Source organism: Acomys russatus, chromosome 6, assembly GCF_903995435.1.
Source record: "Acomys russatus chromosome 6, mAcoRus1.1, whole genome shotgun sequence".
Lineage (NCBI taxonomy): Eukaryota > Metazoa > Chordata > Mammalia > Rodentia > Muridae > Acomys > Acomys russatus.
In genome coordinates, this window is record NC_067142.1 from 31,163,079 (window position 1) to 31,181,718 (window position 18,640).

Sequence of the window (18,640 nt, forward strand, 5' to 3'; positions counted from 1 at the left end):
ACCAAAGATTCTCCCCCAGCGGCGGCAGTGTAGCCAGACTGCCGGGGGCAGGCACCCACACCCCTAGTGGCAGCTGCTGCATCTGGTGAGGACTTTGTTTCCTTCCAGCTCCTGGCTGCATTGCTTGATGGGGCTGCCTTTTGGTAGATCAATTTTTACAGTGCCCGGTAGGAGTGGAGAGCCGTGGGAAGAGGTCCTGCGGCACTCAAGCCTGGGTTCACCCCAAGACTAAGTTCTTTCTCGAGTTGAAGTCAGAGAGAGAAAGAAAAATAAATAGATTCTCCCCTCCTCTCCTCCCTGCCTGTCATGTCCTCTAAGCCAGAGCCAAAGGACATCCACCAGCCAAACGGTACTGGCCCTACTCCCCAACCCTGCTCTTCGGATGGCCCTGGGCGAGAGCCCCTGGCTGGGACCTCAGAGTTCCTGGGGCCGGATGGAGCTGGGGTAGAGGTGGTAGTGACTGAGTCTCGAGCCAACGCCAAGGGAGTCCGGGAGGAGGACGCGCTGCTGGAGAATGGGAGCCAGAGCAACGAAAGCGACGACGTCAGCACAGACCGTGGCCCTGCACCACCCTCCCCGCTCAAGGAGACCTCCTTTTCCATTGGACTGCAAGTGCTGTTCCCCTTCCTCCTGGCAGGCTTCGGGACCGTGGCGGCTGGCATGGTGTTGGACATTGTGCAGGTAAGACCTGAGGAGGGTGGCTTCTGCCTGCAAGCCCTCGCTACCTTGGCCTTCTGGGGAACTGACTCGTGGAACTTCCTCTCCACCTCTGTTAGAAGCAGCAGCTGCTTCCTGGAATACCATCTACCTTCGGATCACATCCTGGGGTTCATCCTTGTCTCTATTACTTCCTGCAGAAGCCTCAGAGAAGCCAAGTAGCCCCAGGGAGGTGGTCAGGGCAGTATTGTCTAACAGTAACAGATGGAACTCCAGAACTCAGGCCGAAAGGAGGAAGAGAGGGACAGGGCTGTTGCTCGCCATGCCTCCTCAGGGCTGTTCAGTCCAGCTCAGTAGGAGACATCTAGATGGGTCTCCGCTTTTTGCCTGTTTTTCTTTTATTGGAGGTTTCAAGCATGCCCATGATAGAAAGTTCCTTTTCAAGCCTCTCCTCCGTTCCCCTGCTGGGTAGGAATTTACTCAGCTGTCAGGAGGGTCTCAGTTCCAGTGAGAAAGCTCTTAAGGCATTCTGTATTGCTCGTCTTTGTGCATCCTTGGCACAGTCTCCCTGGCGAGTGGGGATGGTGTAGGAAGGTGGTATAAGATCTGAGAAAGCTTTAAGTGCTGTAGATAAGAACAGAATGTAGCCAGATCTGGGCAGACCTGTCTCTCTCTGCTCCTTGTCTGTCATGAAGCTGGCTGCTTCATGAGGGTACTGGATAGAAAGAACACTAAGAGTTGATACGACCTGGGAGCTAAGAGCCAGGGCCCGAACCGACGCTGTGTTTAGCACATGCTGTGCATTGTGAGTTAGGACTTAACGAGAGCCTCCAGGTTGAAGAAAGAAAGTCTTGTTTTCAGGTAAACTTGGTGAGTTTAGTCAAGCTCAGTGAGGCACACAGAGCTTTCCACCCGTCCTGAGTTAATCAAGATATACCTGCTAAATGTGCCTGCTAAATGCTGGCTCTGTCCCAGGTACTCCAAAGTACAGGGGCAGAAGGAGATTGGCGCCCTGTCCTTGGGGACCACTTCTATCTGGCCCCAGGGTTCACTTACTGTGGCATCTCCCAAAAGAATGTGAAGCTCAGCAGCACCTCCCCTTGTGCCCAGCTGACGCGGCAAGCCATGCACACAGAGCCTGCTGTAGGGGTCCCCAGGCCCATCCCAGGTGACTGAAGGTGGTTGGTTGTACGTGTTGCCTATAATGCCCTCGTAGACTCTGAGTCTTACAGGAGAAGCCTGCAGCTTTGAAAGCTAATGAGAACGCTACTTACAGCTTGCAGAAGTGCGTGGTGCTGCCTGCCCTCTCCTCAAACCTGTTATTGTCAGCACACTTCCTACACGGAGGTTAGGAAGGCAATCCAGAGCTTGGGACTCCTCCCATGCTAGTTGCCTCTCTTCCTGGGCCTGAGAGTGGGGAGGAGGGGTGAAGGGGGGCAGGGGAGGAGGGAAAAGGGGAGAAGACATGAGACCGGTTTTACAGTCTGCCTCACTCCTCCTTTCTGAGGTTCTAGATTAGTGCCTCTAAAGAGCTGCAGAATATTGTTCAGTGGTACGTGCTTGCATAGCATGCGCGAAGCCCCAGTTTCCATCTCTCGCACTACAAGACGAAAACAAGGGGGCTCCCATGGTAAAGTGGGAGGCAGTGAGCTTAGTTTCTGATAATAGTGATGATGGCGGCGGTAGGCGGGGTGACCTAATTGGAGGGCTCTCCTGTAAGCTGAGGAAGTAGGGAAAAGGCATTGATCTCTATTTTGTGTAGATGGGAAGATGTGTCATAGAAATGCGACTGGTCAGTCAGGCGCTGGTGGTGCACACCTTTAATCCCAGCCATCAGGAGGCAGAGGCAGGCGGATCGCTGTGAGTTCGAGGCCAAGCTGGTTTACATAGTGAGCTCCAGGACAGCCAGGGCTGTTACACAGAGAAACCTTGTCTCAAAAACAGAGAGGGGGGGGGGAGGAAAAGGGAGAAATGTCATTGGTAATCTCCCCCAGAGCTGTCTGCAACCCCTGTGACCTTCATTATGGCCGAGATTTGCAGACTGGCTTAAGACTGTGAGGAGCTTGCTGTTTTTGTCTTGTCTTGGAGAACAGGACAGACTGGGAACCAGAACAATTGGCATTGGCTTTTACAGTAACACGGAGCCAAAGTGAGATGAGGATCCAACCCCTGCCCTGGGACACGTGTCAGGGCTCTGGAGTAGGAGTATGCCTTATGCCCATGGGCCTGAGGCCTTGAGAGATTTAGGTAGCATGGGACCTGCAGCTGCCCAGCACCCAGCACCGAGGTCTGGCATCTCCCTCAGTGTGGCATCTTGGGCTCATAGCAGAGCTAGGGTTCAGTCGGTGTAGATGACAATGACTGGCTTGTCCTTGTGCCCCTCCCCCCACATCCCCACCACAGCTGGGCTAACGCAGGGCCCACAGATGGCTACAGCAAGATGACAGGAGTGGCTGAGTATGGGAGGACAGGAGCAGGGAAGCGATGGGGGTACAGGAGTCACACCTGTGTTCTCCCCTCGCAGGATAAATAACAACCTGCAGTGAGAGAGTCTAGAAGTGCCTAAGATGGGGCCATCTGCTGGTTGTTCAAGGCCCCTGTGGTTCAGAGCAGCTATGCCTTCCCCAGGGTTCCCACTGCAGCTAAGACAGGGCTTCTCCAGAGAAGACCCACTTCTGTCTCGCTTCTGACCTCTTGCTTCTCTTCCTGCGCGCAGTAGCCGCCACAGTGAAATAAGGAGCAGAGGTGTTTTCCAGATTAGAAAGGGAGCAGCCTGTAGTGTGTTCTAACTTGCCCAAGGCAGCCCATATTTGCAAGGGAAGTAGATAAAAGAGACTAGTGTTGACTTCAGAAAGAGACTGCTTAGGGGCCTCAAGCTGCCCAGGCTTTGTGGCCCTCCCCAAGTTCTGAGCTCCTGCAGGGCATCGCATCCACTTTCTTCTGTCAGCCTTTGTGAGGAATAGAGGGGCAGGGGCAGCAGGTGGTATGTGACCTCCACAGGACCTTTCAACTAGATTAGAACAAGAGGGCTCTCCAATCAGTGTTTTAATGCACCCCTTACTTGCTAAAGTATCCAAAGAAAGTAGACACCCACCCACCCACCCACACCCACACACACCTTCAAAGATGAAAGTGCATGGCAGCATGGCCTTGGGGAAGTGGTGCGAGAGGGAACACATCTCTTTCCTGGAGGCTTCTGGAGCCCCTGGGCAGGACACTCAGATCCTGTCTCTCTTGACCACCTTCTGCTCTGCCCATCTCTGCCTCGTGTGTGTGTGTGTGTGTGTGTGTGTGTGTGTGTGTGTGTGTGTGTGTGTGTGTACGTGTGTACGTACACACGTGCGCATGTGCCATTTCCTCTCCTCATGCTTCGTTCATACAGCCCAGTACATGCAGGTATTGCCCTGAGGCCCCTCTGCTTGGAAACCTCCAGGATGCCTGTGGGACAAGCCTCTATCAGATGGAATGTATAATCCAGCCCAACCCAAGGTTACCTGAAAAGTCCTTGGGCAGCTTGGTGCCTAGCGCTAGGATGGGAGGCGGGTGGAGGGGGCCGGGTTGCGTTAATATCTGGATTCCATCTCTTACTCCCCCGACTTGACTTCTTGCTAATATGCTTCCGGAACAGGAGGCTCTGCCAGCTGAGGTGGCAGGTGGAAGAGCAGGTTGGATGGCCAAGAAAGGAGTCACAGCAAGATCTCCGAGCTCTGAGGCTTAGGGTGGTTGCTCTGGGTCCCGGTTAGTTTTGAGTGTAGAGGCAGCTGTCTTGTCACATTCCTTACTTTCAGAATATTAGGAACCAAGGAAAGAGAACAAAGGGAAAGGGGGCTAAGATTCTGAGCCGGGCGTGGTCGTGCACACCTTTAATCCCAGCACTCAGGAGGCAGAGGCAGGCGGATCTCTGTGAGTTCGAGGCCAACCTGGTCTACAGAGCGAGTCCAGGACAACCAAGGCTATACAGAAAGACCCTGTCTCAGAAAGAAGAAGAAGGAGGAGAAGGAGAAGAAGAAGAAGATGATGATGATGATTCTGAGAAGCAATAAAATCCATAGATGTTTCCTTCTATCCCCAAGCCAAGCCAAGTTTCCTAGACCCTGCTTCATCTCCCATGGTACAGGAAGGTGTGGGTGGTGGCTTTCCTGGTGGCTTAGCTGACTGGCTTAACTTCAGGGGCGGACATTCCAAGCCAGTCTCATCTCTACTGTTCCATCCTCAGGACCACCCTGCTTTCTGGCTGTCTCTGCTTGCCAGAGTCTAATACACGCATACAGGCTGCAGGTTCCCTGCCTGAGCAGCATCTTTGAGAGGGTTTTGTGGGTAGGAAAAATAGATGTGGGGATTGGCTCTTCTGTCCCAAGTACTTGCATAGGGTTTTAGTGGGCCAAAAGGTCAGGTAGTGGGAGGGAGTCCCAGGCTGTACATTCTGTGAGTTGGGAAGACTCCTTCCGCATAGGGCTGCTACTGGCTCTGGTCCTTTTCCTTGCCCACCTGTCCCACCTCATCCCTCCCAAACCCTACAACTCCTAGAGCCCCCTTTATTTAAAAGCAGAGGGCATGTATGTATTAGAAGGAGAAAATTAGGGATGTTTACGGTGGCAGCTAGGGGAGTATAACTGACCTTTATACATTCTTTCTTCCAGGCTCTTACTCCTGTGTAGCCCAGGCTAGACTCCAACTCACAACTGGCCACATCATCCCAAATGGTGGAATACTTACGAGCATGTCCCACCACGCCCAGCTGAATTTTTTTTTTTCCTTGACGATAAAGACGTGCTATACACTCCTTACAAACAGTCCAGAAAATACCCCTTGCATGTGCTCCCTTTGGTCTTGTTTCTCTACTGGCATATGCCCATTGCCTTCAACTCCCTAGAGAGCTGAGCTTTCAGACAGCTAGCAGCTTAGGCATAGGAAGGCAGGCGTGTGGGGCTGGCTGTTCTGTGAGAGCTCCAAAAGCCTGCAGTCAGCACACTTGCCAAGGGAGGGGACCCCGAGAGGGGTAAGTCTGATTGGGCCTCAGCTAAAGGGAGCTGGATCCCCACGGGTGTATACCCCAGCCTTGTCCAAGAGTAACAGTCCCAGGGCTCATGAGGTACCTCCCGGGGGTGGGAGTGGGGGTGGGGGCGCTGCCTGGGATGGAAGAAGATACTCACCTTCCCCAGTTGTTTGCAAGGCAACGCCTGAAAGGCCAGAGCTGCTGTGGAGGTGGGAGTGCCCCTTCCTCCACAGGAGTCTTCAGAGAGTCCAAATCCTTTAGGAGACACTGAAAGGAATCCTAGGCGCAGGAACTCAGACAAGGGTTTGCTCAAGCCCTGGGTCTCACTCCACACACACCCCAAGATCACAGACAAAAAAGCGAGGTCCCTATAGGGCCACCCAGTGCTTTAGCCTCTGCTGCCCGGCCCAGCCCCCTCTGATGGCCTTGCGCATCTTCTAGTCAGTTAGATAGATTCTCTCTTTGTACTGCCAGCCATCCTCAGCCTCCCAATCCTCCTGCCTCAGCCTCTGAATGCTAGGATTACAGACACAGCCCCTGGCTTGTTTGTAGGTTAGTTTGTCTTTAATGTTGCAGAAAAATCGTATAACACGAAACTACACTGTAAACCATCCTGACGTGAGTAGCGTGTGTTCTCAGGTCCACTGTGCACCCATATAATGCTGATTGCTTTCTCTCCAGGCCCTGAGCCCTTAGCGACCACAATTCTCTCCCCCCCCCCACCAACCCCCCCCTCTTCCTGTGAGTGTGGTGACCACTTCAGAGCTCATACAAATGGGATCATACAATATTTGCCTTGTTGTGCCTGGCTAGGTTGGTATATGCCCTTAAGGTTCTTCCATGTGGTAGCATGGGTCGGGATTTCCTTTTCAAGGCAGAGTCATGTTTCAGTATTGATGTACCATACTTTACTAGTCCACTTGGCTCTTGATGGACATTGGGTCGGTTCCACCTCTCGGCTGGCGTGAGTAAGTGAAGCTATGAACTGGAATGTACAGATGTTTCTTTCAGTTTTGCATAAATACTTAGGATTCAGGGATAAGTGGTCAGGAGAAGTACTAGGGTTGCTAAATCATACCACTTACTTAATCACTCATTCATTTACTCTGTGTGTGTGTGTGTTATGGATTCTGTACATGTTGTATGTTTATATGCATATGTATATGGAGGCCAGCATTTTTCTGCTGCTCTCTACCTTTATGTTCTTCCTTTTTTTCTTTCTTTCAGTATTATTTTTTTTGTATGGCTGTTTTACCTGCATCACATCTGTGTATCACATGCATGCCTGGTGCCTGGGAAGGCCACAATTCAAATCTCTTGGGATTGTAGACAGTTGTGAGCCACCACGTGGGCATTGGGAATACAACCCAGGTCCTTTGCAGGAGTAGTTAATGCTCTTAACCACTGTGCCATCTCTCCAGACCTTGCTTTGTTTTAATTTAGTTAGTTAGTTAGTTAGTTAGTTAGTTAGTTTGAGATAGAGTCTCTCATTGAACCTGGAGTTCCCTGGTTGGCTAAGCTGATGGCTCATTGATCCGCAAGGCCCAGCAAACCTTAACTCTGGGGTTACAGACATATACCGCTGTGCCTGGCGTGTTATGTGTGTGCTATGTAGCCAGACTTAGGCACTCAGTCTTATGCAACACGCGCTTTACTGACAGAGCCATCTCCCCAGCTTGTTTGTGTGTTTGGTTGCTTTGCTTTGCTTTCCTATGTGTTTTTTTGTTTTGTTTTGTTTTTTGTTTTTTGTTTTTTTTCAAGTCAGGGTTTCTCTGTATGGTCCTGGCTGCCCTAGAACATGTTCTGTAGACCAGGCTGGCCTCAAAATCAGAGATCCCCTGCCTCTGCCTCTCAAGCACTAGGATTAAAGGCATGTGCCACCACCACCACCTGGCTTGTTTATTTATTTATTTTTAAGACAGAGTCTTACTACGCAGATAGCTGGCCTTGAGCTTTCAGCAATGCCTACACCTTCCAAGTGCTGGCGACACACGCAGATCCACCACATGCAGCTTATTTTTAGTGTGAGGCACTGTCACACTGTTCTTTGTAGTAGCTACATCTCACAGTCCCACCAGTAATAGAAAAGTGTTCCGATCTCCAGGTCTGTTGCCAATACTTGGTGTTTGCTGTTTGTCCTCTTAGCCATCCTCACAGGCATGGGGTGACATCTCACTGTGGTTTCGATTTGCAGCCTTGTTCTTTAGCAGTAGAGTTAGAGGGGCTGGGGTTGCCTTATGAGCTAGCTAGCTCTCTGGTCTGGCCCCTGAGCAGAGCACTCGAGCAGGAGCCCCAGCTGGCCATAGTGAGGAACGTGCTGGGGAAACAGCATGAGAGCCCTCCCTGGATCTCCTCTAGGGGACTCACAGCTCTCAGCCCAGGGACTCACAGCTCACAACCTGCCCATTACAGCTCCTAGTCCCCATCTTAGCCAGCCTATATGCATCCTGCTGCTGCCTGCCCCTCCTCCCTTTACCAACCTGCAGGCTTTCCATGCCCTTTAGGGCCAGGAGGGGAGGCAGAATCCTGATCTCTGCAGGAAATCCTCCATTTTCCTTGCAACTAAGGGAACGTTCAGTGGCCAACCTGGGTTCCTCAGTTTTCTCATGTGCAAGGTGACTAAATGAGAAAAATACATTAGCATATGTCAGCCAAAAAGGGTTGGTGGGAGAGCCAGTAGGACTGGCTGACCCAGGACTAGAACCCATGTCTTCAGGCCCAGCCTCTCTCTCAACAGGGGTATATTTGCTTCTGTTAGATAAGAGATGGGACTGGAGAGAGCAATCAAAAACTCCCTTGCAGACCAGCCTAGGAGAAGCGCCATCTAAATTCAGAGCCTGCTCAGGGAAGTCACTGTGGCCAAGACCCAAAGCCCTTGGAAATAGAAACCAAACAAACGCTCTCATCACCCGGGCCCCAGCCCTGTGGAGCCTAGCTCTCCACAGCTGAGACAACACCTCCCAAGGCTGAGGCCACGGAGAAACTGGAGGAAGGCAAAGGATCTGCAGAGTGCTCTGTGAGAGGACATTAGCAAGGAGTTCTGGGGCATAAGCCAGTTTGGGGGTGGTTCCACTGTGGGGTCCCCACAAAAGCATGTAGAAAGGATAGTCAGGCCTGGACTGTTCTGGGATGAGGGCTCTTTGGAATTCTAGGGCTTGTTCTACTTCCGGGATTCTTGCGGGTCGGGGTGGAGGGACAAGGTGCCTCATGTGCTTGTTCCTGCTGGCCCTGTTTGCCCGTCCTGGCCCCTGGCCCCCACATTCTATTCAGCTTCAATGCCAGTCCTTTGAGGTACTGAAATTCTTGGACTCTGTGTTCATCTTATAGCACTGGGAGGTCTTCCAGAAGGTGACAGAGGTCTTCATCCTGGTGCCTGCACTGCTGGGGCTCAAAGGGAACTTGGAAATGACCCTGGCGTCGAGGCTGTCCACTGCAGTGAGTGTCCTAGCTATAGGGAGTAGGGGAGGGGGCTGGGGAGGAGATAATGGGTAATAACGGGCAACACAGAGACTAGTAGGTATCTACACAACTGCCTAGGCCTGGGGAGGAAAGGGAAGCCGTGGAGGGAGATCCCAGACTGGGTGTCCTGTCCCTGTGCAGAGGCTCCCTGCCCAGAACAGTTCCCAGGCTCGGACTCTGGATGTCCCAGCCATCCTGGATGCCTGCCCCACCTCCTGCTTTGCAACCTGCCTCGTGACTGTTTGTGCAGCTTTGACAGGCAGGCATCATGCTGGTTCCTCCAGCCACACAGGTGGGGGCCTCCTCTGATCTCTAGCCCTACTCTGCAGCTGGGCAGGAGCAGAGCCAGACCGTCCCCACAACCCCTTCAAACCATCCCCTTTCCCCATGGCAGCTTGTTCTTCAAGAGAATAGGCATTTCCACCTCTCACAATCCTTCATATCAGCCACAGCCATCCATGGACTGAGCCCAATAGAAGGCCATGGCTGCGAGGCAAGAGGTAGTAATATTCAGGGCCAGGCATGTTCCTTTATGGCTAAGTCTGGAGAAAATGGTGTAAAGGGCAGCCAGCCTAACCCACCCCAACTTGCTCTTCCTTTCTCCTGGCTGGTGCCACCCACTCCTTTCCAAGTACTGGCAGATTTAGCTCTGGCCAGCAACTGACCTTGCCTCCCCTAAGAGAACAAGCTGCCTCAGAGCCAGGACAGAGTCATGCAGATCCATGCAGGAATGTGCTGCCTGCCGGGACACAAGACAGAATGGAGCCTGCCTCAGCTGCCCTTACATCCTTGGATGCACCTGCCTTGGCTCCTTTCATGCCCTAATCCCAGAGTTTTTTCTTTAAGTTTTTCTAGACAGGGTTTCTCTGTGTAGCCTTGGCTGTCCTGGACTCACTTTGTAGACCAGGCTGGCCTTGAACTCACAGTGATCTCCTGCCTCTGCCTCCCGAATGCTGGGATTAAAGGCGTGTGCCACCACGCCCGGCTTAGCCCCAGAGTCTTAAGCTACATGCATTGCTTTTTGACCCAGTGTAACAGACAGAGCCCCACGCTCTGTGCAGCCTCCTCCAGCCCCTCACCCTCCCTCTTCCAGGCCAACATTGGACAAATGGACACACCTAAGGAGCTCTGGAGGATGATCACAGGGAATATGGCCCTTATCCAGGTAAGAAAACATGGACCAGAGACCATAGGCTAAGCATCTCCTTAGTCAGGAATCCCTGAAAGGCTTAGGTCAGCCCAGCTGGCTCCTAAGTGACTCTCCAGTGTCCTGCAAAGTAGGCTAGGAGGTGACTAGTTACTCAGGAAAATGGCCAAGATAGGGAGAACCCCAGCAGCTTCCATGTCACATGTCTAGGCTCTAGGTGGTTCTGGGGGTTTTGAGGCTCCACTGATCTTCCTTTGCAGTGGACTCACATTGGTGAGTATTAGAGTGTCCTCTGCCACTGTTGTCCCATCTCCCCAGGAGGCCACACAGATCGAATGTCTTCACCATTGAGTCCCAGGTCTTGACTCTGACTGATCTCTGCACTGTTGACTCTCACCCCATCTCCAGAGAAACATCCAGCCAGCCAAAAACATGTCCTAGATCTTTGCAGGGCTCACTACCCTGTACTTGGGTCAGAACTAAAACTAAATAAAGGCATCCATCTAGCCTGCAAGGACTGTAGGGTGTGCTCCTGCCTGCCTGCTAAGGGCTAGGGTGTTTCAGTGACCTCTGCTAACCAGGCTATCCACAATACCACACCACTCCCCAGGTCCAGGCCACAGTGGTGGGCTTCCTGGCATCCATCGCAGCTGTCGTCTTTGGCTGGATCCCTGATGGCCACTTCAGTATCCCACATGCCTTCCTGCTATGTGCCAGCAGTGTGGCCACAGCCTTCATTGCCTCCTTGGTGCTGGGTAAGGAAGGGGTGAGGACGCTCCTACCAAGGTGTTGACTCTGCCCTGCACCTCCATGTTCTTTTATTTATTGATGCCCCCCCTTTTTTTTCTTCCCTCTCACCCTACCTGGCCTGCCTCCCCTTCCTCACCAGGTATGATCATGATTGGAGTCATCATTGGGTCTCGAAAAATTGGCATCAACCCAGACAATGTGGCCACGCCCATCGCTGCTAGCCTGGGCGACCTCATCACCTTGGCACTCCTCTCAGGCATCAGCTGGGGACTCTACCTGGAATTGAGTAAGGCTAAGGCCACCGAGAGTGGCTTGGGTGGACTCTGAGGTGGGGTTGGGAGAGATAGGGACCATTTTGCAAGCTTGTGAAGAGTTTTCCTCTATTGTTAACTGTACGGACAGTTTGTCCCAACTCCCGATCTTCGGCAGGCCAGGCTAGGTAGACACTGATCTCAGCTCCTGCAGGCAGGCAGCAGAAAAGAGAGTGTCCCAACTTATACCTGCTTGATCCTAGGGGTTTTGTTTCTCTTGGAGGGATGAAATGTGGAAAGGAGAAAGGGAAAAATGGAAGACTAGAATCTGCTTGCAAACTGGAGGAAGAGGATGGGAGGGAGGGGTTTCTGGGATCAGACCAAGAGACATACAGTTAGCTTTTCTGCCTCAGCTGGGCATGGTGGATCACACCTCTGATCCCAGCTACACAGGAGGTGAGAGCGGGAAGATAGTGAGTATAAGGCCAACTTAGGCTCCATAACAAAACCTTGCCTCAAAACGAGAACAGTGTAGTAGCTGCGTAGCCTTCTGCTTCATTCTCCCTCTACAAAATGGACAAAGGTGGCCTCACTACCTCCCGAGTACAGTGACAGTGCGATGAGGTGCCACGCTTCCGGGCACTCAGGGTAGAAGTGCTGTGGCTGAGTTGGGGGAACCCAGGTACTGGAGCCGTGGTGTTTATCTCCCGCTGGTCTCTTCCCTCTCAGAGCACTGGCGGTACATCTACCCGCTGGTGTGCGCCTTCTTCGTGGCCCTGCTGCCTGTCTGGGTGGTGCTGGCCCGAAGAAGCCCAGCCACAAAGGAGGTGTTGTATTCCGGCTGGGAGCCTGTCATCATCGCCATGGCCATTAGCAGGTAGGCTGGGAGCCTGAGGAACTGCCCCTGTCCCACCCCCTCCTCCCTGTAGACCCCCACCCGAAACCCTAGAGGGGGAAGAAGTGGAGTACATACTGGAAATGACTCAGTAGTGTCAGTCGTGTGTCCTACTGCCAGGGACAGGGGCCATCTGTGTTAGGTTTCATTCCAAAGCAGAACACATTGACCTTGGGAACTAAAAAGCCACTGTATTCAGGGGGCACGGGGCACGCGCAGGATCATCGGGACCCTGAGACTCTCTGTTGTTCTGCAGTCTCTGTGGGGGTCAGCAGTCCAGGTTTTCATTCTTCCAACGCCTCTCAATTCCAGAAAGAGGAGAGAGAAGGAGAGGGAGGCTACCCCAACCCCCAACAGTTGCACAAAGACCCAGTATGGAGTGTCATTGCTTCCTGTTCGATTGGTCACAGTTCTGCCCTTTGAATCGGTCACTTGGTCTTAGGAATGACGCTGTCTGGTTGGATGGTCTGGGCCTAGCCACAGTGGAAGCAGTGTTACCTGGACCACAGTGACTGGGTTTGAGAGAGCTGGTTCCCTCAGGGACAAACCAGTTAACACAGAGAAAAGTCAGTGCTGAGCAGCCAGGTGACCAGGGTCCTCACAGGAAGGTGGCTCTGCTCATACTTTGTGTGCCAGAGTCGCTATGCCAAGTCAGGAGATGATAAGTAACAACTGCTGCATGCAAGGGACTGAAAGGAGAGACTCCTGGAAGCCACTCTGGTGTCCTTGTCCCCAAGGTCTGATAGGCCTATGCCTCTCATCCCAGAGACTACAGCAGAAGCCTTCAGTGGTCATAGTGTTGTTTGTCTTCGTGTCTCCATAGTGTGGGAGGCCTCATCTTGGACAAGACTGTCTCGGACCCCAACTTTGCAGGAATGGCTGTCTTCACACCTGTGATTAATGGTGAGGCCTTAACATCAGCTGCTGGGGGGAGGGGACAGAAGGGGACATGGGGCTTGGCTTCTGTGTCAGTCAGGGTTCCAGCAGGCTAGAGAGTCTAGCTTAGAGAAGACAAGACTTAATAAAGATAGAGGTGGGGTAAAAGACCAACAGGGTATCACGAGGCACTGGGAAATAGCAACAGGAAAGCCTCTAGCCCTGAAGGGCCAAGGGAACCCGGAAGTCATCTTGTGGGAGGCCCTTTAGAATTCTACCCTGGCCCCTACAAGAGTGGGTTCCTGCCAACAAGCAGAAAAGGATCCAGTAAAAAACCACTAGACTCCTTTCCCGCCTACCTGTGGGTGCTTCCCAGTGCACAAGCCCAGATAGAAGCATCCAGCAAGGGAGGCTGGTGTGAGGCCTACAGTTCACCTCTCAGGGCTGGGGACAACGCCGTACAGGGACTAGGTTCTGCGCTTTAAGGGAAAGACAAGCAGTAACTATCAGTTAACTAGATTAGAGGTCAAACTTACTACTGGAAACAGGCTGTTGTGTGAGTACGCGAGCACTGAGTCCCTGGGTCAGCGCCAGGAGAGGCTAAGGCAAGGAAGACCCTGGACCCTGCTGTGTAGTAGGCAGGTGCCCATTGTTGCCCGGGTGCGGCAGGTAGGCTGTATCCCCTGCCAACACTCTGAGAGCCACGTCAAGGGCACCTGTAACTATCATATATACACGTCAGGGAAGCTGAAAGCCCAGAAGTTTCCTCAGAAGCAGTGAAGTATTTGTCTTCTTCCACCATGTTTTGTTCTCTTGGCACCAGAGGGCAGGGCGATGTCTGCGCAGACTCCAGTGAAAGTGGAAGACAGGACCCCTACAGAGGCAGGACAGAGAACAAGGTGTTTGCCTCCCAGTCCCTGCTACTCTGAGTCTGAGTCCTGTGTGTGCCTCTGCAGGTGTTGGGGGAAATCTGGTGGCTGTGCAGGCCAGCCGCATCTCCACCTTCCTCCACATGAACGGCATGCCAGGGGAGAACTCTGAGCCAGCCCCTCGCCGCTGCCCCAGTCCGTGCACCACCTTCTTCAGCCCTGGTAACCACAGCATCTCAACCTCCCAGGTCTATTCCTGCCTTGGAGGGAGGGGCAGGGCAGCCAGGAACCCCACTAGGGAGGCAGCAGGGGGTCGGGGTGGAGTGCCAGGTTCAAGATTCTTTTCTGCTGGGCCCCTGCCTGCTATTCTGAAGCGTGAGTCCCAGATGAGCCCTTCCTTCCCACCCCCACCCCCACCTCAAAAGACCCTGGAGAGAGAACTGTTTGCTGACCTAGAATATGGCACTGACCGTCCCGTGGCCTCCCCGGGGCCAATGCTTCCCTTCCCGTCTTTCCTCTCTCCTCTTCCAGACGTGAATTCACGCTCAGCCCGGGTCCTCTTCCTCCTTGTGGTCCCAGGACACCTGGTGTTCCTCTATACCATCAGCTGTATGCAGGGCGGGCACACCACGCTCACTCTCATCTTCATCATCTTCTACATGACAGCTGCACTGCTCCAGGTACGGCCTAGCAAAAGCAAGGGAAAGCTCAGGGGGGCAGATGGAATAAGGCCCAGGTTTGAACCCGGTGGTCTCCTGCCACTTCTCTCTCTGGCCAGGAGTTGGGAGGATCTTACTACCATGCTGTGTGACTTTAGCCTAGCATCCCTTCTCATCCTCGGTGGTACACTCTCAAAGCAAGAGCAATCGACCACCAGCAGGGACTTTTGTTTTTGTTTGTTTTGCTTTGTTTTTCAAGACGGGGGTTTCTCTGTGTAGCCTTGGCTGGCCTGGACTCGCTTTGTAGACCAGGCTGGTCTCACAGAACTCACAGAGATCCACCTGCCTCTGCCTCCCGAGTGCTGGGATTACAGGAGTGTGTCACCATGCCCGCCTACACTGGCAGGGTTTTCAGGCAGGCGCTTACAGGATGGACTTGACCCACCTATTTCCTGCCCCCTGCTGGCCATGCCACTTGGCTCTGTTTTGCATTCTGGGCTTCACTTAAATAAAGGGCTCCACAGCCAGAGCAAGCATCGAAACCCCCGTCCAAGACAAATCCATCTTTAAGAGACATCCAGGCTTGCCATGATGCTGTGGCGCGTTCTCGCTGTGGCATTACTAGATTTGATTTAGCCGTACTCCCATTGATCGAGGCTATCCCTGGAAACCTCCAATTCAGTCTTTAGGAAAGCGGCGTGTTAAGGAATCTTGGATAGAGCTGGGTTGAGAGCCAGCCATATCCTGTTTCCCAGCACTAGCTCCCCAGTTCACCGCTCTCCCTTGCAAATGTGGTTGTGTGCGACCCCTGATGGCGAAGGAACACAGACGTGCCAAGTGTCCACTGTGGATCTTTCCGCTTATCCCTTGCCCTGGGTTGGAAGGCCAAACCTTCACGCCATCGCCCACCACATGGGTCATGACCCTGTGGCCAGCTGTAGTTCCTGTGGCCGCTTTTAGTTGTGCTTCCTTCTCTAAGTCTGTGGAAAAGCAAAGTGTTGCCAGTTGCTCCCTGTAAAGTTCTGCCAGGTCCCTTTGCCATCTGTCCCAGTATGTGTCATTGTGCTGCTCAGGAGGCTAAGACGTGAAGACAGCTGCTTCCATTGGCATCCTAGAGTGTATCCCAAAGCCCTCTCTCCCCACCACCACACTCTCCTGCAGCTGTCAGAAAGGCTGTGAAGTTACAGGGAGGCTGGACCACACCCAGGGCCAGGGCTACAGGAGTACAAGGTAGCTGTACTCAGAGCAGGGGGAATGTGAAAAGTTCTAGAAGAGTAATCCCTGGCTTCCGTACAGACAGGCCACTTTGCCCCGAGTCCCTTAAGGCAGAATTTTCATACCACAGTCTATATGAAGTACAGTCAAGGATGACTGCCGCCAGATGCCTGTGTCAGAGCCTAACCATTCAAAAGCATCTCCTTCTCCTGTAGACATGGTCATCTGGGGACTCCTTCATCAGCTGCCAGTGCTCTAGATGAAGTGCAGCCCCAGTTGCAGAGTGCATGTAATTCTTACTAAAATGCAAATTCCTGTTTGGAAGACCCAGTGTTCAGACTGGGGGTGTACATTTGTGACACACTCCCCACTGTAGCCGATACTACTGGTCCTGGGTCCATAACCAGATTCTGATCTTAGTTGTTCTCACCATCTATAGTAATAGAAGGTAAGCAAGAGTGCAGATAAATCAAAGTACAGCATAATCCAAAATGTGTTCGAAACTGCTGCGCATTATAACCGACTTTATATTTAGCTGATTTGTCCACAGACCTATTTTACAGGTCAGTGTTTTTGAATAGACTTACATTCTTTGAGCCCACAATCCCGTGATGGAAAGGATGAAGAGAAAGTAGTTTGGATGTCCAGCTGTTACCCAGATGAGAGAGGAGAAAGAGCCTTGCAAGAGAAACCGGCTCTAACTGTTAGTCCCTACCAGGCTCCTGGATAGGCCAACGTGGCAGGAATGGTCTGACCCAATTAGAGGCAAGGACAGAGTTCCTGTAAGGGGAGGGTTTAGTTTAGAAAGCCCCTGGCTAGGGGCGAGCTGTTGTGACAAAAGGGTTGTGACTGGCCAAGCCTCAGGAGGCACTGAACAGGTCCAATCGTGGCCTCTGGCTCCCCCTGCAGAAAGAGGAAGGCCACAGGCAGAACCTGTCTGTCTCTCCAGGTGCTGATTCTCCTGTACATCGCAGACTGGATGGTGCACTGGATGTGGGGCCGGGGCCTGGACCCAGACAACTTCTCCATCCCATACTTGACTGCTCTGGGGGACCTGCTTGGCACTGGGCTCCTGGCACTCAGCTTCCATGTCCTCTGGCTCATTGGGGACAGAGACACAGATGTTGGGGACTAGCATAGCCACTCAGCCTTTTCCCCACCCCTCTGCACTTTCTATTTGGATATTTTTCTCCTTTTGTTTTCCTACGCGACCCAACACTACACTCCCACATCTTTCTGAGATTTCACTTTGATACCAAATTCTCATTATTTTCAATGGGAATTTTTATACATTGAACCAAGTTTGGGTAGCAAGAATTCGGGAAGGACAGACAGGCTGAAATTAGCAGTAAAAGTAATCACCAAGTGCAATTCCATGGGGGGTGCCTCCAGGGGAGGTAGATTGGGACCATGGCATTCTGTCTGGCATCTGGGGGCCTTTGCATTAGCTTTAGCAGCCTAGCCTTGGCCCTAATGAGACACTCTGTATAAGTGGGCTCTGAGTTGTTTCTGGTTTGGTTAAACAGAGGGAGGAGGGATAACTAACACTCCCACACACGCACACACTTTTCTAGAAATGGACCAATGTCAAGGCACTGGGCAGGAGAAAGTTGCTTCAGCCTCTGGTAATCACAGCCCTGCTCTAGGCCGACGATTCCATCTGTGCACACGTGCCTTGCCCAACCGCTTGGTTGCTTTCCAGCCGAGCGAGTAGTGGCCTGGGGCTCTAAACAGATCCATGTCATCCATAGGTCTCCAAATGTCCACATCCCCGCCCCCGCCCCCCGAGTCTAGAGAACCTAGTGTCTGTTCCAGCCTCCTCACTAATTGTCCCCAAGCATCCCCTTTCCTCACGGTGTGCCAGATAGGCTTCTAAGATTGGGGACAGGACAAGGAAATGTGGCAAGTGACCTAGCGATTGATGCACCCTGGCGGTGTCTCACTGCCGGTTCTCATGAGAACATAACCACGTGGTCTGCCTTGGCCTCTGTCACTTCCTAAAAGCGCTCACTCTATCATACCAGAGGTCAGTTGGCCTTTCTCTTGGCTCCTGCCCACGGGCATTCGCCGTCCATTCACTCATTCAGCAAATCTCAGCCTTGCCCAGATGAACCTTTTCCACAGCGTGGCCTGCAATAATTCTTCATTGAGCAATAGTTATGGGGTGCCTCCTGTGTTAGGTACAGTGCCAGGCATTGACTCCAGTGCTAAGGAAGTCACAGCTCTAACCTCACCTCATCCCCTAGGTAACAGAGGCCGTGTGTCCCTTTCCATCTGCCAGCAAACGTCCCTCATTGTAGGTATCTGTGCCTACTTCAAGGCCATAAGTCTGCAGTGATTGTCAGCCCCTGCTCCAGCAGTTTTGTGTTCTAAAATGTTCTCCCCCACCTTGTCTCCACACATCCCATTATACACTCAAAAGCAGGGTTAGAGTTAGCAAGCTGGGTACCAATTGGTTGCTTCAGCATCGGCCTTGTACATCATTAGAAGAAGAAAAATGGAGTCCCTTCCCGACACATAGCCCTACACAGCTCAACAACTGGCATGCAGGGCTTTTTCTAGCCTGTTTGTCGGGAGCCCATAAACCCCTCCCTTGTCGGGAGCCCATAAACCCCTCCCCTGTGTACCCCTAAAGGACCGACCTCCAAGGAGAGGCCTAGCAGTGCCCTGTGTCTACCGATACTGTGCCTAGCCCTACAGGGTCTGTTTTCTCACCCTCGTTTCTTCCCCCATCACCTGAAATCATAGAACCTTAGAAATGGAAGGATCCGAGAGGTTTATCTAGCTGGAGTTGTGTCAAGCAGATTAATAACCAATCTGGGCTTGTTTCTGCTCTTCCCTCTGGCCTAACTCCACCTCAAAACAC

General features: G+C 52.5%; 1 protein-coding gene across 1 annotated transcript; it reads left to right on the forward strand.

The window, feature by feature from the left end:
• Nucleotides 1-48: 48 nt before the first annotated feature.
• On the forward strand, nucleotides 49-18,223 carry Slc41a1 (solute carrier family 41 member 1). Its single transcript, XM_051147352.1, has 10 exons — nucleotides 49-681; nucleotides 8,981-9,088; nucleotides 10,206-10,277; nucleotides 10,870-11,014; nucleotides 11,149-11,295; nucleotides 11,990-12,137; nucleotides 12,979-13,058; nucleotides 13,988-14,122; nucleotides 14,432-14,580; nucleotides 16,724-18,223. Exons 1-10 carry the CDS (start codon nucleotides 307-309, stop codon nucleotides 16,907-16,909), a joined length of 1,545 nt encoding a protein of 514 aa, XP_051003309.1. The 5' UTR covers nucleotides 49-306; the 3' UTR covers nucleotides 16,910-18,223.
• Nucleotides 18,224-18,640: the final 417 nt, after the last annotated feature.

Bases quoted from the DNA above. Each gene is read 5' to 3' on its own strand.
- Slc41a1 (XM_051147352.1), top strand. From the start codon at position 307: ATGTCCTCTAAGCCAGAGCCAAAGGACATCCACCAGCCAAACGGTACT. The intron at 11,015-11,148 runs GTAAGGAAGGGG...CTTCCTCACCAG, and splicing joins CATTGCCTCCTTGGTGCTGG to GTATGATCATGATTGGAGTC. The intron at 14,581-16,723 runs GTACGGCCTAGC...CTGTCTCTCCAG, and splicing joins TGACAGCTGCACTGCTCCAG to GTGCTGATTCTCCTGTACAT.